The following is a 17,845-nucleotide window of genomic DNA, read 5'->3' on the forward strand; positions in this document are numbered from 1 at the left end:
TTGACGTTAAATAGGATTTGGGGACAAAAGAGTGCCCTGTGGGACCCCATAGCAGAAGTGCCAGGGGGCCAAAAAACACTCCCCCTGCCCTACTTGGTATGTACTCCACTGCACAGGCAGGAAGGGCAACATTGCAATACAGCACCTCCCAATACTCAGTCAAGGATACTGTGGTCTCAAGATTGGAAAGAAAAACTGAGTATCAAACTGGAAATCTTTTAGGCACTACAAAACTCAGTTGTTTTGCTATAACAGACAACCATAGGAAATTAGCGTAATTATTAACAGAGAAATCCAATCTATCACACAATCAAATCCAGCTATTAGGAAATGATGGTGCACCTGGTGCAGGGCAAACTTCAGAAATCCTCTCCTCCCATTACCATGACAGGCATCCTTTGGGTCTCCCTCCCACTCAGCCCCAACTAATCTGCTGTTGCAGGCAAGGGGGGGGGAGCCAGATGGTTGGCGTGGGCTGTCACTCAAGTTAATCCAGCTCAATGCTAGAGAAAGAGAGCTTCAGCCCAGCTAAAAATGTCTGGTATCGTGGACAGAAACTGGCCTTGCCTTTCTGCTGGGCAAGTGTTTCATGCCATCTCAACCGGTGAACAACCCTCTTTCTCCATGACCCCCTTATCTCTCAGGGTGGTGTGCCAAAGAACAAAATCAAAGTGGTTCTGGGTTGACATGCAAGCGGGGAGCTCAGAGACAGGAGGTCCAAATTGGGGGAAGCTCAGGATCTCACTAGCCCCTTTCTCCACAGCATGCATCATTTTATGAAAGCCCTTTCATCTCTCCCCCAAACTTCCTTCTAAACTAAACAGCTCCAGATGCTGTAACGTCTCCCCACAGCCGACTTGCTCCAGCCTCTTCATGATTTGGGTTGCCTTTTTCTGCACCTTTCACAGCTTTATTTTTAGGTGCAGCAACAGCCCATTCTCCTTCTGTCACGTTCCCAGCCCTCATTCATAGTTCAGTAAAGGAGACCATTCTAAATTTTGCAATGCATGTTTTGATAACACATGTAGAATGACATAGTTTATGTGTGCAAACAGAACTCACGTGTACAGATTTTTTAAAATACAGAATTCTAGAGCCCCTGATGTTACACCTAGCAAAGAGTAGTCAGCGTGACCAAAATTATAAACAAAAACCACAATACACTTTTCATGCCACCTTTATTAAGGCTGAATATTACATCTTGAAAACAATAATTACTGAAAAGAGCACAGTTCTCCCAAGAGTTCTCCCACCTGACCTCATCCAGAGATTCCATCTAAACCCTGAAGAACAAACCTCCTAGACTTGCAGGCAAAACAAGTGGCTCTTCCTATTCCCCTTCTAGGACAGGAGCAGGAAGCTTCTAATATTTAGCTGTGGCTTCTCAGCCAGCCAGGACCCAAAACACCAGAGGACATACAAGCACCTTCTCTCTCCAACCACACCATTAAGGTGGGTGGGTGTGGTAGAGAACTTTGTTGACTGCTTCAATCTGTATCAGCGCAACCCTACACTGAGCACCATGGCACACACACACACCCCTTTTACTTGTGTCCTGGTCACTCCCCATTCATTCCCAGGGCCGTCAGAAATGATCACTATTAGCCCTGCTCATTGAAGTCAGTATCGATACATTGCTCCCTGGCTGGGACAGACACACAACACTCTTGTGTTCAGCACCACTAGGATGAACATGCAGAACTTCTGATGATCCAAAGGCATCAGCTGAATACCAGTTCTGAGTCTGGCTCAGGAATACTTGGGAAGGCAGAGTATGTGGCCGTACAGTCACATGGGTGGAGACTTAAGGCCAAGTGGCACTCAGAGCTGTATATACCTTCCTCTCATCACTAAGATTAGCCCGTTGCAAAACTATTGCTCAGCAGTAGGGGGGTGAAAACGGACGTTCTCAGCCCAGGTGAGACTTCAGTTGAAACCTTTTCCTTTTAACAGCTCCCCCATCTCTCATCATATCAGAGCCCAATTTCTCAAGCCAAAAATGGTGCTTTCCTTACCCCCTTCCCTCCCTTCTTAGCTGGTAATACAAACCTGAGGTCCAGATGTGATTTGAAGCTAGTGGCAGAGCCATTTGGGCACCCGGTTCTTGTTCAATTCTTGCCTCCTATGCCTTGCACACAGCATGATCTCCCCCAAAGACAGGGATGTCCCCTTTCCATTCCACAAAACCTAGAAATCATCAGCATCCTCACTGTAGGAATGTATTGCCCCATGTTGGGAGTTTGGAGCAGAGCCACCCTAGGAAGGCAAAATCTGACCCCGGAAGCAAGAGTCCTCAGCACAGACTCAGCAATCTATCCATCAGACAGAAAAGAAGCCATTCAGCCCGGCAAGTGTGTTTGTACATGGGGCTGTAAATACAGGGCAGGAACCAAGGGCATTCAGTCCCTAAGGCAGCAGCCCTGAGGTCAATGTGGCCGGCTGCTTGCTTCTGAGTGCTGCTGCAGGCGGGGAGGAGTGTAGCCATTCAGGCAGCCGTTGGGCTGGCGCTTGCCAAGGCCTCCGTTCAGAATGTCCTGGATGTGCTGCACAATCAGATTGATGGCCACTGGGCAGAGAAGAGGAGGAGTGATTAGAATATAGTCCACATAGAGTCCCATGTTTCCTTCAAAATGCCTCATCGCCCTCCACATACTCAACATCTCAGCAGCTCTACTCCACACCATGGTCCTCTCTTAACAAATCTATCCTTGATTTGCAGAGTTGGAAGGGACCCCAAAAGTCATTTAATCCCACCCCATGCAATGCAGGAATAAGAAAAGAAATTGTTGCATTGTTTCTCAGTATTACCCTCTCCAGATTCACAATCTCCAGAAACAGGTGCACAAGTCAAAAGCAAGTATTGTACACAATTGGTTCCGGAAGTCTGTACTTCACCTGAAGCAAACTTTCCCATTGAAAGTAATGGAAAGTGGATTAATCCGTTCCAGATGGGTCCGTGGAGTACTTAAACTGAAAGTACTCAAAGCGAAGCGTACTTAAACCGAGGTATGACTGTACATGGAAGGTCAACTACTCACCAAGATTATCCACGCCCCTTGGGATAATCACATCAGCATACTTCTTGGTCTGCCAGAAAGATAAAATCACATTACAGGGTGCTGCAGGTGAAATCCGGAGCTGTTACCCAGACCCATTTGAGAGAACTGCTTTAGAATTTTCTCTCCTCAGCTCAAACAGCTGACGAAGGAATGAATGCTGAAGATACCTTTCTTGCTCCTCTTTTCCCCTGGCAGAACTGCTGCCAGCTTCCACATTTCACAGCAAAAAAGAGGAGGAGACTTTGTGGCACTTTAAGTACCTAAGCAGAGCCTGCTGGATCAGGCCAAAGGCCCAACTAGTCCAGCACTCACAGTGCCCCCAGTGCATAACTCTCTCCACCTGTCGTTCCCAGAAACTGCAATTCAGAACACACAGACTGTGCTGAGGAGACACTGCTAGCCCTTCCCTGAACTAGAGACATAGAGAAAATTAATTTTAAGTTGTTATTATTAATCCACACCCATGAGATATGGATTTGTATGCACATTTACACAGTATCTAGTCTACGGGAATTTATGCCATGATACATTTGTTACATCTTTCTGTTGCAGGATCACTTGAGGAAGCTCTGCAGAAAGAGCCCCTGCAATTGCAGCAGAGATGCAGTCACAGAAAGTCCTCAGCCCTTATGGGAACAGATAAGAGTGTGAGAAATTGTGGCAAGTGCAAAGAGCCTGCAAAAAACCAAGGGTTTTTGTTACTGACGCCCAACTGAAACTTCATGTGTAGTCAACCAAGTGGCACAATTTATTTTGAGCACATTTGTGGAAAGGACAGCACAAAAATACCCAGAGTTCATCTCGCTCAGGGACAGGAATACAAAGCTCTAACTGGGAAGAGAAAGCACCCAACCAGTCCCCCCCCCCCCCGTGAGCCTCCCAGGCACCCACTCCCAAAGAGGCCAGAGCTGCAAAAGCTCTCGGGCTGCCATATCCTTTACTCACAGGCAAGCAGAATTCTTCAAAGGCTGGCTTCACAAATGTAATATACTGAGATAAGATCTGCTCCAGGTCCCTGCCTCTCTCGCTTATGTCTCGGAGAACTGCAGGGGGGAAAGAAAGAAACCATGAGGAGGCGAAGGCAGCTGCACTGACAGGTGGCCCAGCCAAGCAGAAGATGGGGCTCTAAGCGGCTTGCTTTTACTTTTTCTGCAAAAAGAAAGGCTTTAACTACAGAGAGAGAGTTTCCCTTTAAACAAAGGAAATAAAACTCGAATACCAAAGTATGCCCCCCCCCCGGAAAGTCAATAAGAACAGGAACTTGTGCTGAGTGGGGAAAATACAACACGGCACGACTCAAAGCCAACTTGGAAAGGAGTATGCGGAGCAAGATGCATGTAAGACACCACAGGGCCACTCCCACAGTGCTTATTAACAGTAGCCTCCAAAGACGGTGGGCTCCGCAGCCACAGCAGCTCTCAGCCCTGCCTGCCCCCAGGTTGCTCGCATGAGGAAGCCAGTGCCCCTCCCAACTGGGAGATGCTGCTGGACCACGGGGTCTGCAGGAGGCAAGGGGAGGCCCAAAGCCTATACAAGCCAGGCTAGCCCCTCGGGGGCAAAAGTCACATCCCAGGGGGAGACAGCAACCAAATGGGCCTTTGCAGGTTCCCCACAAACTCTGCAGCCAGGGAGGAACCTCCTGGGGGTGGGGAACTCCCGGGGTCCCCTGCACAGGCGCCCCAGGCAGCCAATTTCATCCAGGCAAGCTCCATCTTTACAGTAAATTCTCTATCATTTTCCATCTCCTCAACCCTGAACCACCAGGAGCCTCAAGAGGTTTGCAAGGCCCTGGGGGAAGGAGGCAGCTGATCTTTAGAGAGCAGGAGGGAGAGAAAACTACTGCTGGAGGCAGAAGCCGAAGAGCAGCAGGCGGAGGAACAGATTGAGTGTAGGAAGACAAAGTAAAGGTTTTTCAAAATGGTTTCCCCAACTTTTCTGTGCTGTGCCTGGGGGCTGCTGGCAGAGGAAGCAATAGAGTGTCTTGCAGTGGAGCTGCCAGAAGTTTAACTGGCAGGGGGGCTGCCCTGCCCCTAGATGTAGCCTTTCGAAAGGGTGGGTAGGACCCCCTTCCTCCACTATTGTCAGGGACTGGGGAGGGGAGGGGAGGGGGAGGAATGGCGGATACCGCCTCCTCTGCCTGCACCTGCCAGAGAAGAGGAAGACAGTATAGATTTACAACAGGAGTTTGCAAAAGGTCACAGCTCAAAGGCTGCAGGGGGGAGAAGCTGGGAAATATTGGGAGGGGAGCAGGAAGCAGCAGGAAGCCCAGGGGAGAGACAGCTGAGAAGACTCAGTGTCTTTAGAAAGCATTCCAGGCCCCCCAACCCCAGAGGGCATTGAAAGCGGGAGAACAGAAAGCTCAGATCAGCCAACGTGGAAGCCTGACAACTGTAAGAAAACAAGGTTTCCCCACCACCACCACCGTGTTATCCTGAAGTGCAATGCTTTGCTTTTGCACTGTTGTGAACTTCATTTTTTAAATAAACTTTTTTACTCCCCTCTTCATCCGAAAAGGCTACCAACTTACCCCTGCGGGAGAGTCGGGTGTCTGCATCTGTGTCCACAAAGAGCTTCATCTGGAATAGGTCCCGAACCTCTTGGTTGTAGAAGGCCAGGATGCCCTCAAATAGCACCACATCAGCAGGGTACACAGTCACTGCCTCTTCTTTGCTGTTAAGAGGTGCAAAAGAGATTAATGCATGGATGGCAGGTCAGGAAAGCCATGTGGATGAATGACAATGGGGTCTGATCCAAAGCTCTTATGGTGCTCCCGTTTTTGTTATATTAGGTTATTGTTCATGTTTAAATGAATTTTATTTATTTGTATATGTTTAGGTAACATGGAGCCAAAACATGGCATATAATTATTTGTATAAATAAAATGATTGGGAGCAGATTGAACTGCAATTTCCTGAGAATTCTTTTCAGCCCAAGAAAAAAGTGAGAAAACCTGTGGACTTTGATTGGTTTAACACCAAGAAAAGGAAGGGATGAGCACATAAAGGTTTTTCCTCTTTCCCAAGCCTATCACTCAGAACTCAGTATGCCCGTGAACTACAACTGAGGACTCCAAAGTTCTCAAATGGATCCATGAACTTAAAATGGTAGTTTAGGAACAGACAGACAAAGACCTGCAGGAAGCAGCCTCAGCTTGGACACATGGAGCCACTCCGCCAAAGAGGTCAAGACTTTTGCTGCAAACTTTTTATAGTTCTCAGCTGCTGCTTCTGAGGCACAGACACACCAGATATGCACATGGTTCTTAGATGGGTGCAGACTGCAGAGGCATATAACTGATGAAATAAACTTTGGTCCATAAAAGCTTATGCAAGTTTGATGGCATCCCAATATTCTGTTTTTCAAACATTTTGTGAGGTAGTATGTCTTGACACTACAAAAATGTATGTATGGACACTACAAAAATAACAGAATTATGAGACTAAAGAATCTAAGTACTGAATTTTAGCATCAGAAATGTCACTAAAAATTACTTTAGATGTTTCCAGTGGTTTTTGGTTTTATTTCTACAGCACCACCCATGGATCCTTGGTTTCATAAGCAAAGATGACAAATCTGGAAGGTGTTTATAATCTAAACTTGAATAGTGGTGAGAGACCTTAACACCGTATGTTCAAATATATTTTATCAGCACTGGAAAACTACACAAAAGTATTAGAACAAGAGAAACCAATTTACCAATATACAGTCATACCTTGGAAGTCAAACGGAATCTGTTCCAGAAGTCCATTCGACTTCCAAAACGTTCAAAAACCAAAGCTCAGCTTCTGATTGGCTGCAGGAGCTTCCAAGCCATGGAAGCCCCGTCGGATGTTCAGCTTCCAAATGAACGTTTGAAAACCGGAACACTCATTTCTGGGTTTTGACGTTCGGGAGCCAAAATGTTCGAGAACTAAACTGTTCGACTTCAAAGGTACAACTGTACTGTATATAAAAGGTGGTGAGGCAGGAAAGGTGAGGAGAAGACAGGAACTGGAAACCACTAGGAAAGGTATTTAATTGGAAATATATAAACTTTTTCCCCCAAAGAGAAAGACAGGTGACACTATTCTCCTTTAAAGGGGTAAACTGCCAGAGATTATGGGCTCTAGTTCTCTTATCTGGTTTTTCTTCTTATCCTCCTCCCACAAGTGCTCTCTCCAGGTCTTTGGGGCTACCCTCCTGCTCAAATAAGTTATGATCATAGAATCAGAATTAGAGTTGGAAGGGACCCTGGGGATCATCTAGCCCAACCCCCTGCAATGCAGGAATACACAGCTGTCCCATACAGGGATCAATGTCCAGTGCTTCCAGTATCCTTGCAGTTTGTGCCACTTCATTTGTTGAGAAGCAGCAGCTTAAATGCAAAGCCCCAGTGAGAAGCAAGTCTTGCTTTACAAAGGCATTCTGTGAAATGGCAGTGAGATTTGTGCTTCTGGAGTTTCAGGGCAAGGGTCCTGATTTATTTATTCCAAGTTGCACAAGATGTTCTCCTCTAGCTTGCAAGGGTACCTAGTGAAACGTATCAAGACACCCCTGGGTTGGTCTGCCTGTTGAGATCTTGGTCCTAGAGTTTAATTAGTTCTTTTTAAGTCTTCCTCTGCCGGCTGCATGTCCAGGCATACTGCACTGATCCATTTAATTAAGAAGACTTTCAGGTTGGATTTTCTCATCCTCAAATTTAAATGTCTCCTGTTTTCAGGTCAGCTGCCTGATAATGGTGAGCTTTATTAGGGTGAGCTGTTTTCTTACTTTCTTATAATGTTAACTTGCCATGTCACAGTATTTACTAGCTGCAACTTCTGGGTCCATTAATTTTAATAAGATTTCAGCTTATTTCTAATCTACAGTATTTGTAATAAGACTTCATTCCAGGCTGAGAAAAGTTATTGTCACTTTAGAAATGGGCAAGGAGTTCATTGGGACTCTGCATGGGAGTTTTGGTGACTTTTGACAGTCTGCATTCACCACCAGATAAAGCTCAGTTTTGCTAGCTGATGTTCCTGGGTAGTGCAGAGCTTCTTGTACCAGAAACATAGGATTTCAAGTTCACTTCTTTCACTCCTTTCATCACCCAGTTTTTAAAGCAAACTCAGAGTTTCTAAATTAATCTGTTATTTGGGTGTGAGGGAATTATGCAGCCACGACACTTGATAAGACACGCCCCATAAAATCTTGATAAGACACGCCCCATAAAATCTCCCTGCTCCCCCAAATGGATTTGTTGGTTTAAAAAGGCATTTCTGTTAAATTTCTCACAAAAATCTTCCCCAAGTGCTAAGATTGCACAATTGTGCCTCCAATGATAGTTTACAGCGTTCTGTGGGATCTGGGAATGCAAAACTAAAGTTGCTTCCTTTTTATTTTTTCCTATCGGGAATGTTCCTTGTCTGTAGGGCTTAGAATTGCCCTGTGGAAATCAGTCCCGAGTGCTCACTGGAAGGAGAGATCATGAAGCTGAGGCTCCAATACTTTGGCCACCGCATGAGAAGAGAAGACTCCCTGGAAAAGACCCTGATGTTGGGAAAGATTGAGGGCACTAGGAGAAGGGGACGACAGAGGACGAGATGGTTGGACGGTGTTCTTGAAGCTACCAACGTGAGTTTGACCAAACTGCGGGAGGCAGTGCAAGACAGGAGTGCCTGGCATGCTATGGTCCATGGGGTCACGAAGAGTCGGACACGACTAAACGACTAAACAACAACAACAATAACAACAATGGACAGTCTTGGCTTTGTCAAGAGGTTCAGTCTGACTGGATTCAGGATTCTTTTCGGAGAAAACAGTACAAAAAGGAGATCAGTAGTAGGGAAAGCTCCCTGCTGGTATGTCACAACTTGCTACCTCCTCAGGTTATGCAAACTAAAAAGCAAACATAGAAACAGGAAAAGAACCCATCCACATGGATAAGTGGCCCTGTACCAAAGGAGCCTAAACTGAGAGGATGTAAGAGATTTCATTCACAAGATGCATGCACAATGTTCACAGTCTGCTTCCATGGATCCCTTCAGCTTCTCTGAGGAGTCCAGCTTTAAAAGGCCCCTCATCATTTGGAATAGCTCTGGTCTGTTGGCAAGAAGAGGACAGATGCAATGGGGGAGGAAAGGAAACCAAGTCTTGTCGTCATCATTGCCATGGAGTTGCCCAAAAATAAACTCTAGACCAAGCACCTCCTACCCACGTCTAGACCAAACATGCCTTAGGGAAACCATTTCTTAATCTTTTACCATGTATTTGCATACTGGAGTGCTCATGTTGCGACCAGCCTTGGATCGGGGTGTGACCCATGCATGGGGCCCAACCCACCAGTTGAAGACCACTAGGCTACAATTCACTGGATTTGGAATAGTGAAATGGAATGAAGGGAACAGCTCCTTTCATTGCAGGAAACACACCCAACACAACATGGGAGTCCACCTCTGTTTTCTTCTACCAAAGAAAACACTAGATTAGTGTTTACCGCCGATAAACAGAAGGGAAGTGGGAAGAACTGTTTTACAATTTTGCTTTGACTAGAGTCTAGTCCAGTGTTTTTCAACCTTTTTTGGGCAAAGGCACACTTGTTTCATGAAAAAAATCACGAGGCACACCACCATTAGAAAATGTTAAAAAATTTAACTCTGTGCCTATATTGACTATATATAAAGTAATTTTTCAATTTTTCCCATGGCACACCAGGCAACACTAGTGTGCCGCGGAACAGTAGTTGAAAAACACTGGACTAGACCATTAGACATTACAGGTTGGTTTGGGGCCAAGATGCAGCATTTACATTTATGCAAATGTTTTCCACCATGGGCTCACTGGAAGGATCTGCTAATGAGAAGTGATGCAGACAGAAAACGCCACGTCCAAAGCACAGAGCAAAAGAGGGGAGAAGCAGACTTACCGAGAATGCGAGACAAAGTCATAAACGGGGATCTGAACTGTTTTCCCTTCCAATAGCTCTCTAAGAGTTTTGACGATCAGCTCATTGTCAAAGGCATCTGTAGCAAGAATGAGAGAGGGGAAGTTAAATAGCTGTGTCTCTCAGTGCAAGGTAGGTCTCCCTAGTGAGGCAGAGAAAGCCTCAGAGGAAAGCATAAACGTCCCACAAAACCTTCCTAGTTAGGTGAAGTCTTCTGGATCATGAGAAAGCTACAATTTTTGGCTAACCAGAAATTGTGCCTGCCAGGTTTCTACCCAGTGCCACTCAACAGCTCTGACTGCGGCACCAGCCAAGAAAGCCCCCAAACTCTTACTTCCTGCTCTGGAACAGGAAAGGGAGGACCATTTTGGCTGCCATTTTGGCTCTGCCTGGCAAGTGATCCAGGAGCCTTGGCCAAACACCCTCTGGGTATTGGGGGGGGGGAATCACGGGAGGGGTCACTGGGTAGCTGCCAGATAATTCCTCTCCAATTCTGCAATTTCAAGCTTGGGAGAAATGGTTGCCACACTCAGTGGAGAGGAACAGTCCTTTCATCAGAGTGAACAAGATTATCTGAGCAACTTTGCTCTCATGGTTCCTTTCTATCTGAAAGAAGTTTACACAGAACATTCCACTGTTGTGGGAAATCTGAAGCTTGCGAATGAGTAAAAAGGCCTCTTCAGCTTTGGAACCTGTACAATGGGGGGGGGGGAAGCCACCAGGAGGCCTGCCTTCTACCTTATTCTTCCTCCCCCTGCTTCTTTGCTCATTGTAGTTTCGCCTTGGCTTTATATTGTTTTCCACTATACCGTATATCATTGTTTTAATTTAATTTTTGATAGCTATGGATCAGCTCTACCTCTCTTTTTCTGAGGCCTGTAACCTGCTAATTTAGGTAGCCACTTCATCTAAATAATAATCAAAATTATTAATTACTTATTGTTATTACTTCAATGATCAGCATCATGAATGACCAGAACATTGTATATTATGTAACTTGGGTAGCTGAAGGGAAGGAAGAATTTATTAAGCTTGTACTCCAAGCAAATTTAAAGTAGCAGGATGAACACAAGAGGTTTGCAGGGAAAAGGGTCATAGCTGCCAAGTTTTCCCTTTTCTCGCAAGGAAGCCTATTCAGCATAAGGGAAAATCCCTTTAAAAAAGGGATAACTTGGCAGCTATGAAAAGGGTTATTGTTGTTTTTCTTCTTTTATTATGAATTTTGTGTTTTTATCTTGCATTTTTTGCTGTGAACTGTTCTAAGATCTATAGATGAAGGGCAGCATATAAATTTAACAACAACAACAATAGCAATAACAATCTATCCTATTGTCAAGGTGGGGCCTCCTCTCAACAGCTTTCAAATGATCTCTCTTGAGAAGGGCAGGTTGTTTTGACATTGCAATTTCCCAGTTCTGTCTTTGGGAAGTCTAAGCAGAAGCTAAGGAAAAAGCCTATGCCCCTCCACTCCCTTCCTAGGCTTCAGGATTGAGTTACCTGGGTGGTCAAAGTTGAACTGGCCTTTGAGAGCTTTGGCTTTTTGCTCTGTACTGAGCACACGATAGAAGCTGTCCTGGCTCAGAATCACCACCTGTTTCTGGCGATGGTCTACTTCATTCTGACCAAGCAGTTGGACTATTTTGGCACAGACAGAGGACTGCAAAAGATTCAAAGTGAGAGAGAGAGAGAGAATCATAATATAAGTGGACTGAAGGACTGACAGGTGTTGACCCTCCAGTTGCAAAGGACCCAACTTATCTGCAAGCTTCCAAGGGGCAGGGGGCCCCTCTGGAAAGGACTACGGCCCGATCTGCCAAATATATAACTGTGTCTCCTGGAGAGAACAGAAAAGCAAAGGCCCTGCAACACCCAGACCAGCAGGAACATGTTCATAGTACTGTACATGGATCAAGCATGGAAAACTTCTTTTGTAAATGTTGCAGGCATACTTTCCCTTCATTAACAGGCAGTCCTTTCATTCCTGTTAGTTCTCCCCTTTTTAGCTTACATACCCGCAATTAATTTAATCTCCTTGCCTCTCCCTCACCAAGGAGGAGACAGCTTTGTGCCCCATGGCTGGAAGGCATTCCAAGCACCTCCCGACCCCGACCCCCCACTCAATATGCTGTCAGAAGGGGCAGGCAGGCATGTGTCTTCAGCTGCTTCCCTTTCCACATATAGATATAAATCGGTGGATCCCAAAATCAGTAGCTAGAGCATTAGGCGATGACAACACCTGAGCATTGTCATCATAGGCAGAAAATAGATTCTTATGTAGGCTTTGGCCCACTGCTCTGTCCTGCTCCAGCACCTGACTGAACTGTCTTTTGTCCATCTGCTTCTCTCCCAGGGAGGATTTCATGTCTCCTGCTGGTCTTTCAGATGTCAACAGACCATCCCTCCCCAACCTTGGGCTAAGGGTAGTGCAACTTGCTTCCAGTTCAGTCTGCAACCTTCTTTCCAGCACTCATCAAGTGCATCATATCTGGGCACTGGGGAGGATGACCAAGCAGGGAAAGCTCCACTATTTTATGGGACTTGGGCTCAGCCCAGGCCAGGCCAAGGTCACAGCAGGCCTGTTCTGATGTTCCTGACAGAAGGTCTCATTGTAAGTACTCCAGTTTGCTACACTTGTCAAAGGAACAGGATAAATCTACCAGGCAGCAGAAGAGCTTACTGAGACTTTCTGCAGGGCTCCTAACTTGTGATCATTCTACCGGAAGCAAAGCTCACTTCACTGGCTCAGCTGGGAGCAACATTTGCCTCCTCCCCTCCCAGAACATCCCTAGCTGTTACCTTTTTGCATAGTCATTATAACAAATTCTATAGGAAACCTACAACATATTGCAGTTTATCCTTAGTCCCCAATATGCGTGCTCCAAATCAGGGTTCTAGTTTGCATGGAACAAACATCTCACAGTACATTTCTGGCACTCTTTGAGGACACTTTCTCCCTTTCCCACCTACCCAAATCTTTTCCCACTGTGCTATATGGTACTAGAAGGCTGCCAGTCCTGAAGCAGAGAAGAAGAAGAGAGCCTTTTAACCTCATGGGATGTATCCCCCCTAATTCCAATTCCTATTTCCAGGATCCCCTTCATGGATCAAGCGAAGGGGCTTGAATAACTCAGAGAAGCTATGAGCTATGCCATGCAGGGCCACCCAAGACGGACAGGTCATAGTGGAGAGTTTTGACTAAACGTGATCCACCTGGAGAAGGAACTGGCAAGCCACTCCAGTATCCCTGCCAAGAAAACTCCATGGACAAAGACAACAGGCATATAAAAGTTATGACGCTGGAAGATGAGCCCCTCAGGTTGGAAGGCGTCCAACATACTACTGAGGAAGAGCAGAGGACAAGTACAAGTAGATTCAGAGTTGATGAAGTGGCTGGGCCAAAGCCGAAAGGTCGCTCAGTTGCGGATATGCCTGGAAGTGAAAGGAAAGTCCAATGCTGTAAAGAAAAATATTGCATTTGACCAAACTGCGGGAGGCAAATTCTGGCAAACTACTTGTGGAATCTTGCAAGAAACAGATTTTTAAAAGTTAAGTTAAGTGCTTGGCGTGCTATGGTCCATGGGGTCACAAAGAGTCGGACACGACTAAACAACAATTTCCAGGATATCAGCAACTGCTATGGGTTCAAACAGGCAAATTCCCCTCAATCTTCCTCCATTTGCCTTTGCTTCTACTGTACTGACATGTTAACAGCTGATGTTTCAATTATCACCATCCCCTGGCCTAATAGCAAACTCTGATGACTGAGCACCTGCCAGCCTGGAAGTGAAAGGGGACCGCCAAAAAACAAGGCAATGGTTTCTACATACAGTACTCAGGAGACACAGGAGCATTTAAATCTGCAAATTGACAAAGATTTTTTTAAAATACACCCCAAGATAACCTGAGAGACCCCAGAATTTACAGAAAGCTGATGGGAGTCAAGCCTAGACAGACAAGAAATCCTGCCAACCCAACACAGTTGACACACAATGCTAGGGTCAGTTGACAAAAATTAAAAAGAAACAAGGAAAATGGAGGGAAGAGGGCAACAGCCCATTCAGGCCTGTAACAGCTTAAAGCAAGTGTCCTAGAAATGGAGATAAGTTAGTAGGGTACAAACAATGAAGCTTAAAAAAACCCATCCCTCCCTGAACTAGACAAGGAAGTTTTACAATCACAACTGTAGAGTTGGAAGGGACCCCCAAGAGTCATCTAGTCTAATCCGTGCAATGCAGGAATCACAGTTAAAGAACCCCTCACAGATGACCACCCAACTTCTTTAGAAACCTCCCATGAAGGAGAGTGACATCTAAAGGGGTGCACATGGAAGATGAAGCAAGCTTGTTTTCTCCTGCTCCAGAGGGTAGAACCCGAACCAATGGATTCAAGTTACAAGACAGGAGATCCCAACTAAACATTAAAGGGAACTTCCTGACCATAACAGCTGTTCAACAGTGGAACTGTCTCCACCTATGATAAATGTAGGTCTTTCCAAGTTCTAATACCCCATTGTACATGTAAAACTAATGGTGTAAAACTTGCTTTCCTTAGAGCTGGCAGATTTTTATCTGCACTCCCGAATATTGTATTAACTTGTGGCAGGATTTAAAACCCATCTGTTTCTGAATGATTGATTAGTTAGCGGGAGAAACGCCTATTCTCAGCAACAGTCTCCCCCTACCATTTGGGTATAATGATGGTGGACTTTGTATTGACATTCATTTTTAAACTGTTTACAGCAGGGGTCAGCAAACCTTTTCAGCAGGGGGCCGGTCCACTGTCCCTCAGAGCTTGTAGGGGGCGGCACTATATATTTTTTTGGGGGGGGGAATGAACAAATTCCTATGCCCCACAAATAACCCAGTGGTGCATTTTAAATAAAAGCACACATTCTACTCATGTAAAAACACACCGATTCCTGGACTGTCCGTGGGCCGGATTTAGAAGGCGAGTGGGCTGGATCTGGGCCCCGGACTTTAGTTTACATGGTTTACAGACTCATTAGAAATAACTTGTTTATAGAAGAGAAATATCATGAGCTGCTGCTGCTGCTGACCAGTGAACACCTACCATTTGTTTTAGAGTTGACACACTAGTCCACCGGCATCTCCATAAGCCACCTACCAGCCTGGTGCACCTAACCCTAACCTTAAAGCAAGAAGAGCCTCGTGGCGTCTGAGGCTGCCAGCTGCTTCTGCCAGTGCCTTGTGACTCTCTGCCCCTGCAGGAGGTAGCAGAGAGCTGAGCTGCACAGGAATCAAAAGCACCACTGGCTGGCTATATTTGCATAGCACACAGACCCATGATTTGTGATATATAGCCAGGAAATAAATGATTAAACAGTTATCATGATGCAGACTTCAAAACCAGTTCTGAATGTTATGTTGATACCGCCCAGCCCTACCTTAGAAAGGAGAAAAATTTTGTTCTGCCCTGGCAGTCACCACCATGACACCCCTCTCTCCATGTACTGGCAGAGTGTCTAGGAGCACAGCTTCCCGTTGAGCCACAAACGGTTTAGACATGCTGGCCACATGACCCGGAAAGCTGTCTGCGGACAAATGCCAGCTCCCTCGGCCTGAAAAGTTCCATGAGCGCCGCACCCCATAGTCACCTTTGACTGGACTTAACCATCCAGGGGTCCTTTACCTTTACCCAGATCTCTCTCTTTAATGTTATTTCCTTGTTAGCTGTTATTTTTGGTTCACATATAAGGCCCAAAGAGAACCTTGTTGATTTTTACCATGAGTACATCTGTCTTGTACTTTGGCTGCTTAGCACTAGAAAACAAGGAAAATTGGGGAGGTGGAACTTATTGATAAAATTCTTAAACAGAAAGCAAACAAATACTTTTTCAATTACTTTTATTGATTGTCAAATTATTAAAAATCATTGCCAAATTAATTCAATGCAATAGGAAACAAACAATTACTGGCCACTTGATTCAGCTGTTAAAAGTGGGAGTTGTCATTTCAAACCAAATAAAACTCATTATTTAAAAACATCTCTTAATTTGTTTTCCTAATAGAGCTCAGGAAATAGTTTAAGAAAAATGGAGGAACTGATTGTACAGCTCTCAAGTTTCTTAGAAGTTGAGGGAATGGTGACACCTGTGTTGCATCTGCAGAGAAACCCAGAAAGGAAGAACCTGCAGGGCTCAAAACTACAAACCACCAATTGGAAGGGCAGGTGCAAGATGAAACCTAGAATTCTGACATGCTGTTTTGCTTCAAGATTATCAAGTCTCAGGAACAACACAAAGCCTGCAAAAATGTGGGAGGGATATCAAGAGTTTTCAAGTGGTCATTTTAATACCAGTATACCCGTGTTTCTCCGAAAATAAGACACCGTCTTATATTTATTTTTCCTCAAAAAAACACACGCTATGGCTTATTTTCAGGGGATGTCTTATTTCTTAATTAAGTATCGTACAGTTTAACCTATCACTATGCCTACTCACTGCCTATCACTATGGCTTACTTTTGGGGTATGGCTTATATTCATTGAATGCTTAAAAATCCTGCTATGGCTTATTTTATGGCTACGTCTTATTTTCGATGAAACAGGGTATAACCCCCAAGCATGCAGGATCTTAAGGACTTGAGGGGAGAAAACAGAAACAAGACTAGAGTTTCATCTGTCCAGCTGCAGGCAGATGTCCGCAGAAGCAGAAAGAGAGAAGGATCCCACCAATCCGGGCCATATTCCTGCCACCAAGGGATAAGCCAGCAGAGCAAAGCCACCCTGAGGACTTTCTAGCCGCTGAAGTACAGGCTAAGCTCTTATTTTCCCCTAGAACAGGAAAGTTAGAATCTGGCTTTTGTCTTGCGGGAATGTGGAGACACCCAGCTGCACAAGGAACCCGACTGGGTTGTTGCCCCCCCCCCCAACACCCGCGGTCCTGCAAACAGAGCATCGCCTGGGGAATAATGGATGCCATCGTTGTACCTGCATTTTGGGGGAAACTTTTCGCCATTACACAGTACTTCAATGCAGGCCCTCGAGGCCCTCAGGCCGCTCTTCCCGGGCCCCAGCCAACCGGCCTCTAGCGCGGAGGCTGCGCGCACGTGGCGGACGCGCTACCCCCCTCCCTCCCTCCCTCCCTCAGCCACGGAGGCGCCTGTGAGGTCGCAGAGCCGCCCCAGCCGGGCTCCTTTCCATCTGGATGGCGACAGTGCCTCTGAGCACGTGCAGAGAGGCGCCTGGAGCGGGGAAGCGCGCCGCCGCCGCCCGCCCTCCCGCTCACCTTGCCGCTGGCGGTCCCTCCGCCGACCCCGATGAGGAAAGGCTCCCCGCCGCCAACAGCTCCGTCGCCGGGCGGCCTCCCGCGGCCCTGCACGCCCTGCTCGCTGTCCCCGGCCATGGCAGTTCCCGCTCGCCTGCGGCCGGCGCCTCCTCGCTGCCTGTCCCTCGCAGGACCGCCCCCTCCCGCACGTGGGAAGCGCCCGTCACGTGTACAGGTCACCGGGGCGGCCTGGCTTCTCTTTCGTGAGGGAAAAGCAGCGGCCCGGCGTGTCCCTCGGCCGCATCGGGTGCAGCCCGCGCACCAAGAGTCTCATTCGTCAGCGAAAGAGGCAGCAGCGACTCCGAAAGGGCCTTTCTCCTCCGGGGGGTGGGCGCGGGGGTCCCGTGTGCTCTTGAATGGCAGCGCCCCTCGCCACGGGGAGGCGGGCGATGGGAGGGGCGGGCCAATCAGGTCCAGGCACCGCGGACCGCTGATTGGGGGAAGGCCCCCTCCGTCCCTTCCCCCGCGTCCTGGCAGGTGAAGTTTGCGATTGGCCGAGCGAGACCCGCGTTCTCTGCGGCTGTCGAGACCGAGGACAAGCTCGACCAACCGCCAGGAGGGACGCGGAGGCCAGCGAGGCCGGAAGCAGAGCGGCGC

At 46.8% G+C, this 17,845-nt stretch overlaps 1 protein-coding gene across 2 annotated transcripts; it reads right to left on the minus strand.

The window, feature by feature from the left end:
- Positions 1–1,161: 1,161 nt before the first annotated feature.
- On the minus strand, positions 1,162–17,752 carry UCK2 (uridine-cytidine kinase 2). 2 transcript variants are annotated; one of them, XM_035102411.3, is made up of 7 exons: positions 17,210–17,752; positions 11,461–11,620; positions 9,946–10,042; positions 5,587–5,729; positions 4,005–4,102; positions 3,039–3,087; positions 1,162–2,566 (listed from the first exon to the last, which is right to left on the minus strand). In XM_035102411.3, the coding sequence occupies exons 1-7, from the start codon at positions 17,324–17,326 to the stop codon at positions 2,427–2,429; spliced, it is 804 nt and encodes a 267-aa protein (XP_034958302.1). In that variant the 5' UTR covers positions 17,327–17,752; the 3' UTR covers positions 1,162–2,426. The 2 variants fall into 2 exon arrangements, with proteins under 2 accessions (XP_034958302.1, XP_088530965.1); XM_088674839.1 differs by having other exon boundaries at positions 16,912–17,221.
- Between the last annotated feature and the right edge of the window lie 93 nt (positions 17,753–17,845).

This window comes from Zootoca vivipara, chromosome 7 (genome assembly GCF_965207765.1).
Source record: "Zootoca vivipara chromosome 7, rZooViv2.hap1.1, whole genome shotgun sequence".
In the NCBI taxonomy this organism is placed as follows: Eukaryota; Metazoa; Chordata; class Lepidosauria; order Squamata; family Lacertidae; genus Zootoca; species Zootoca vivipara.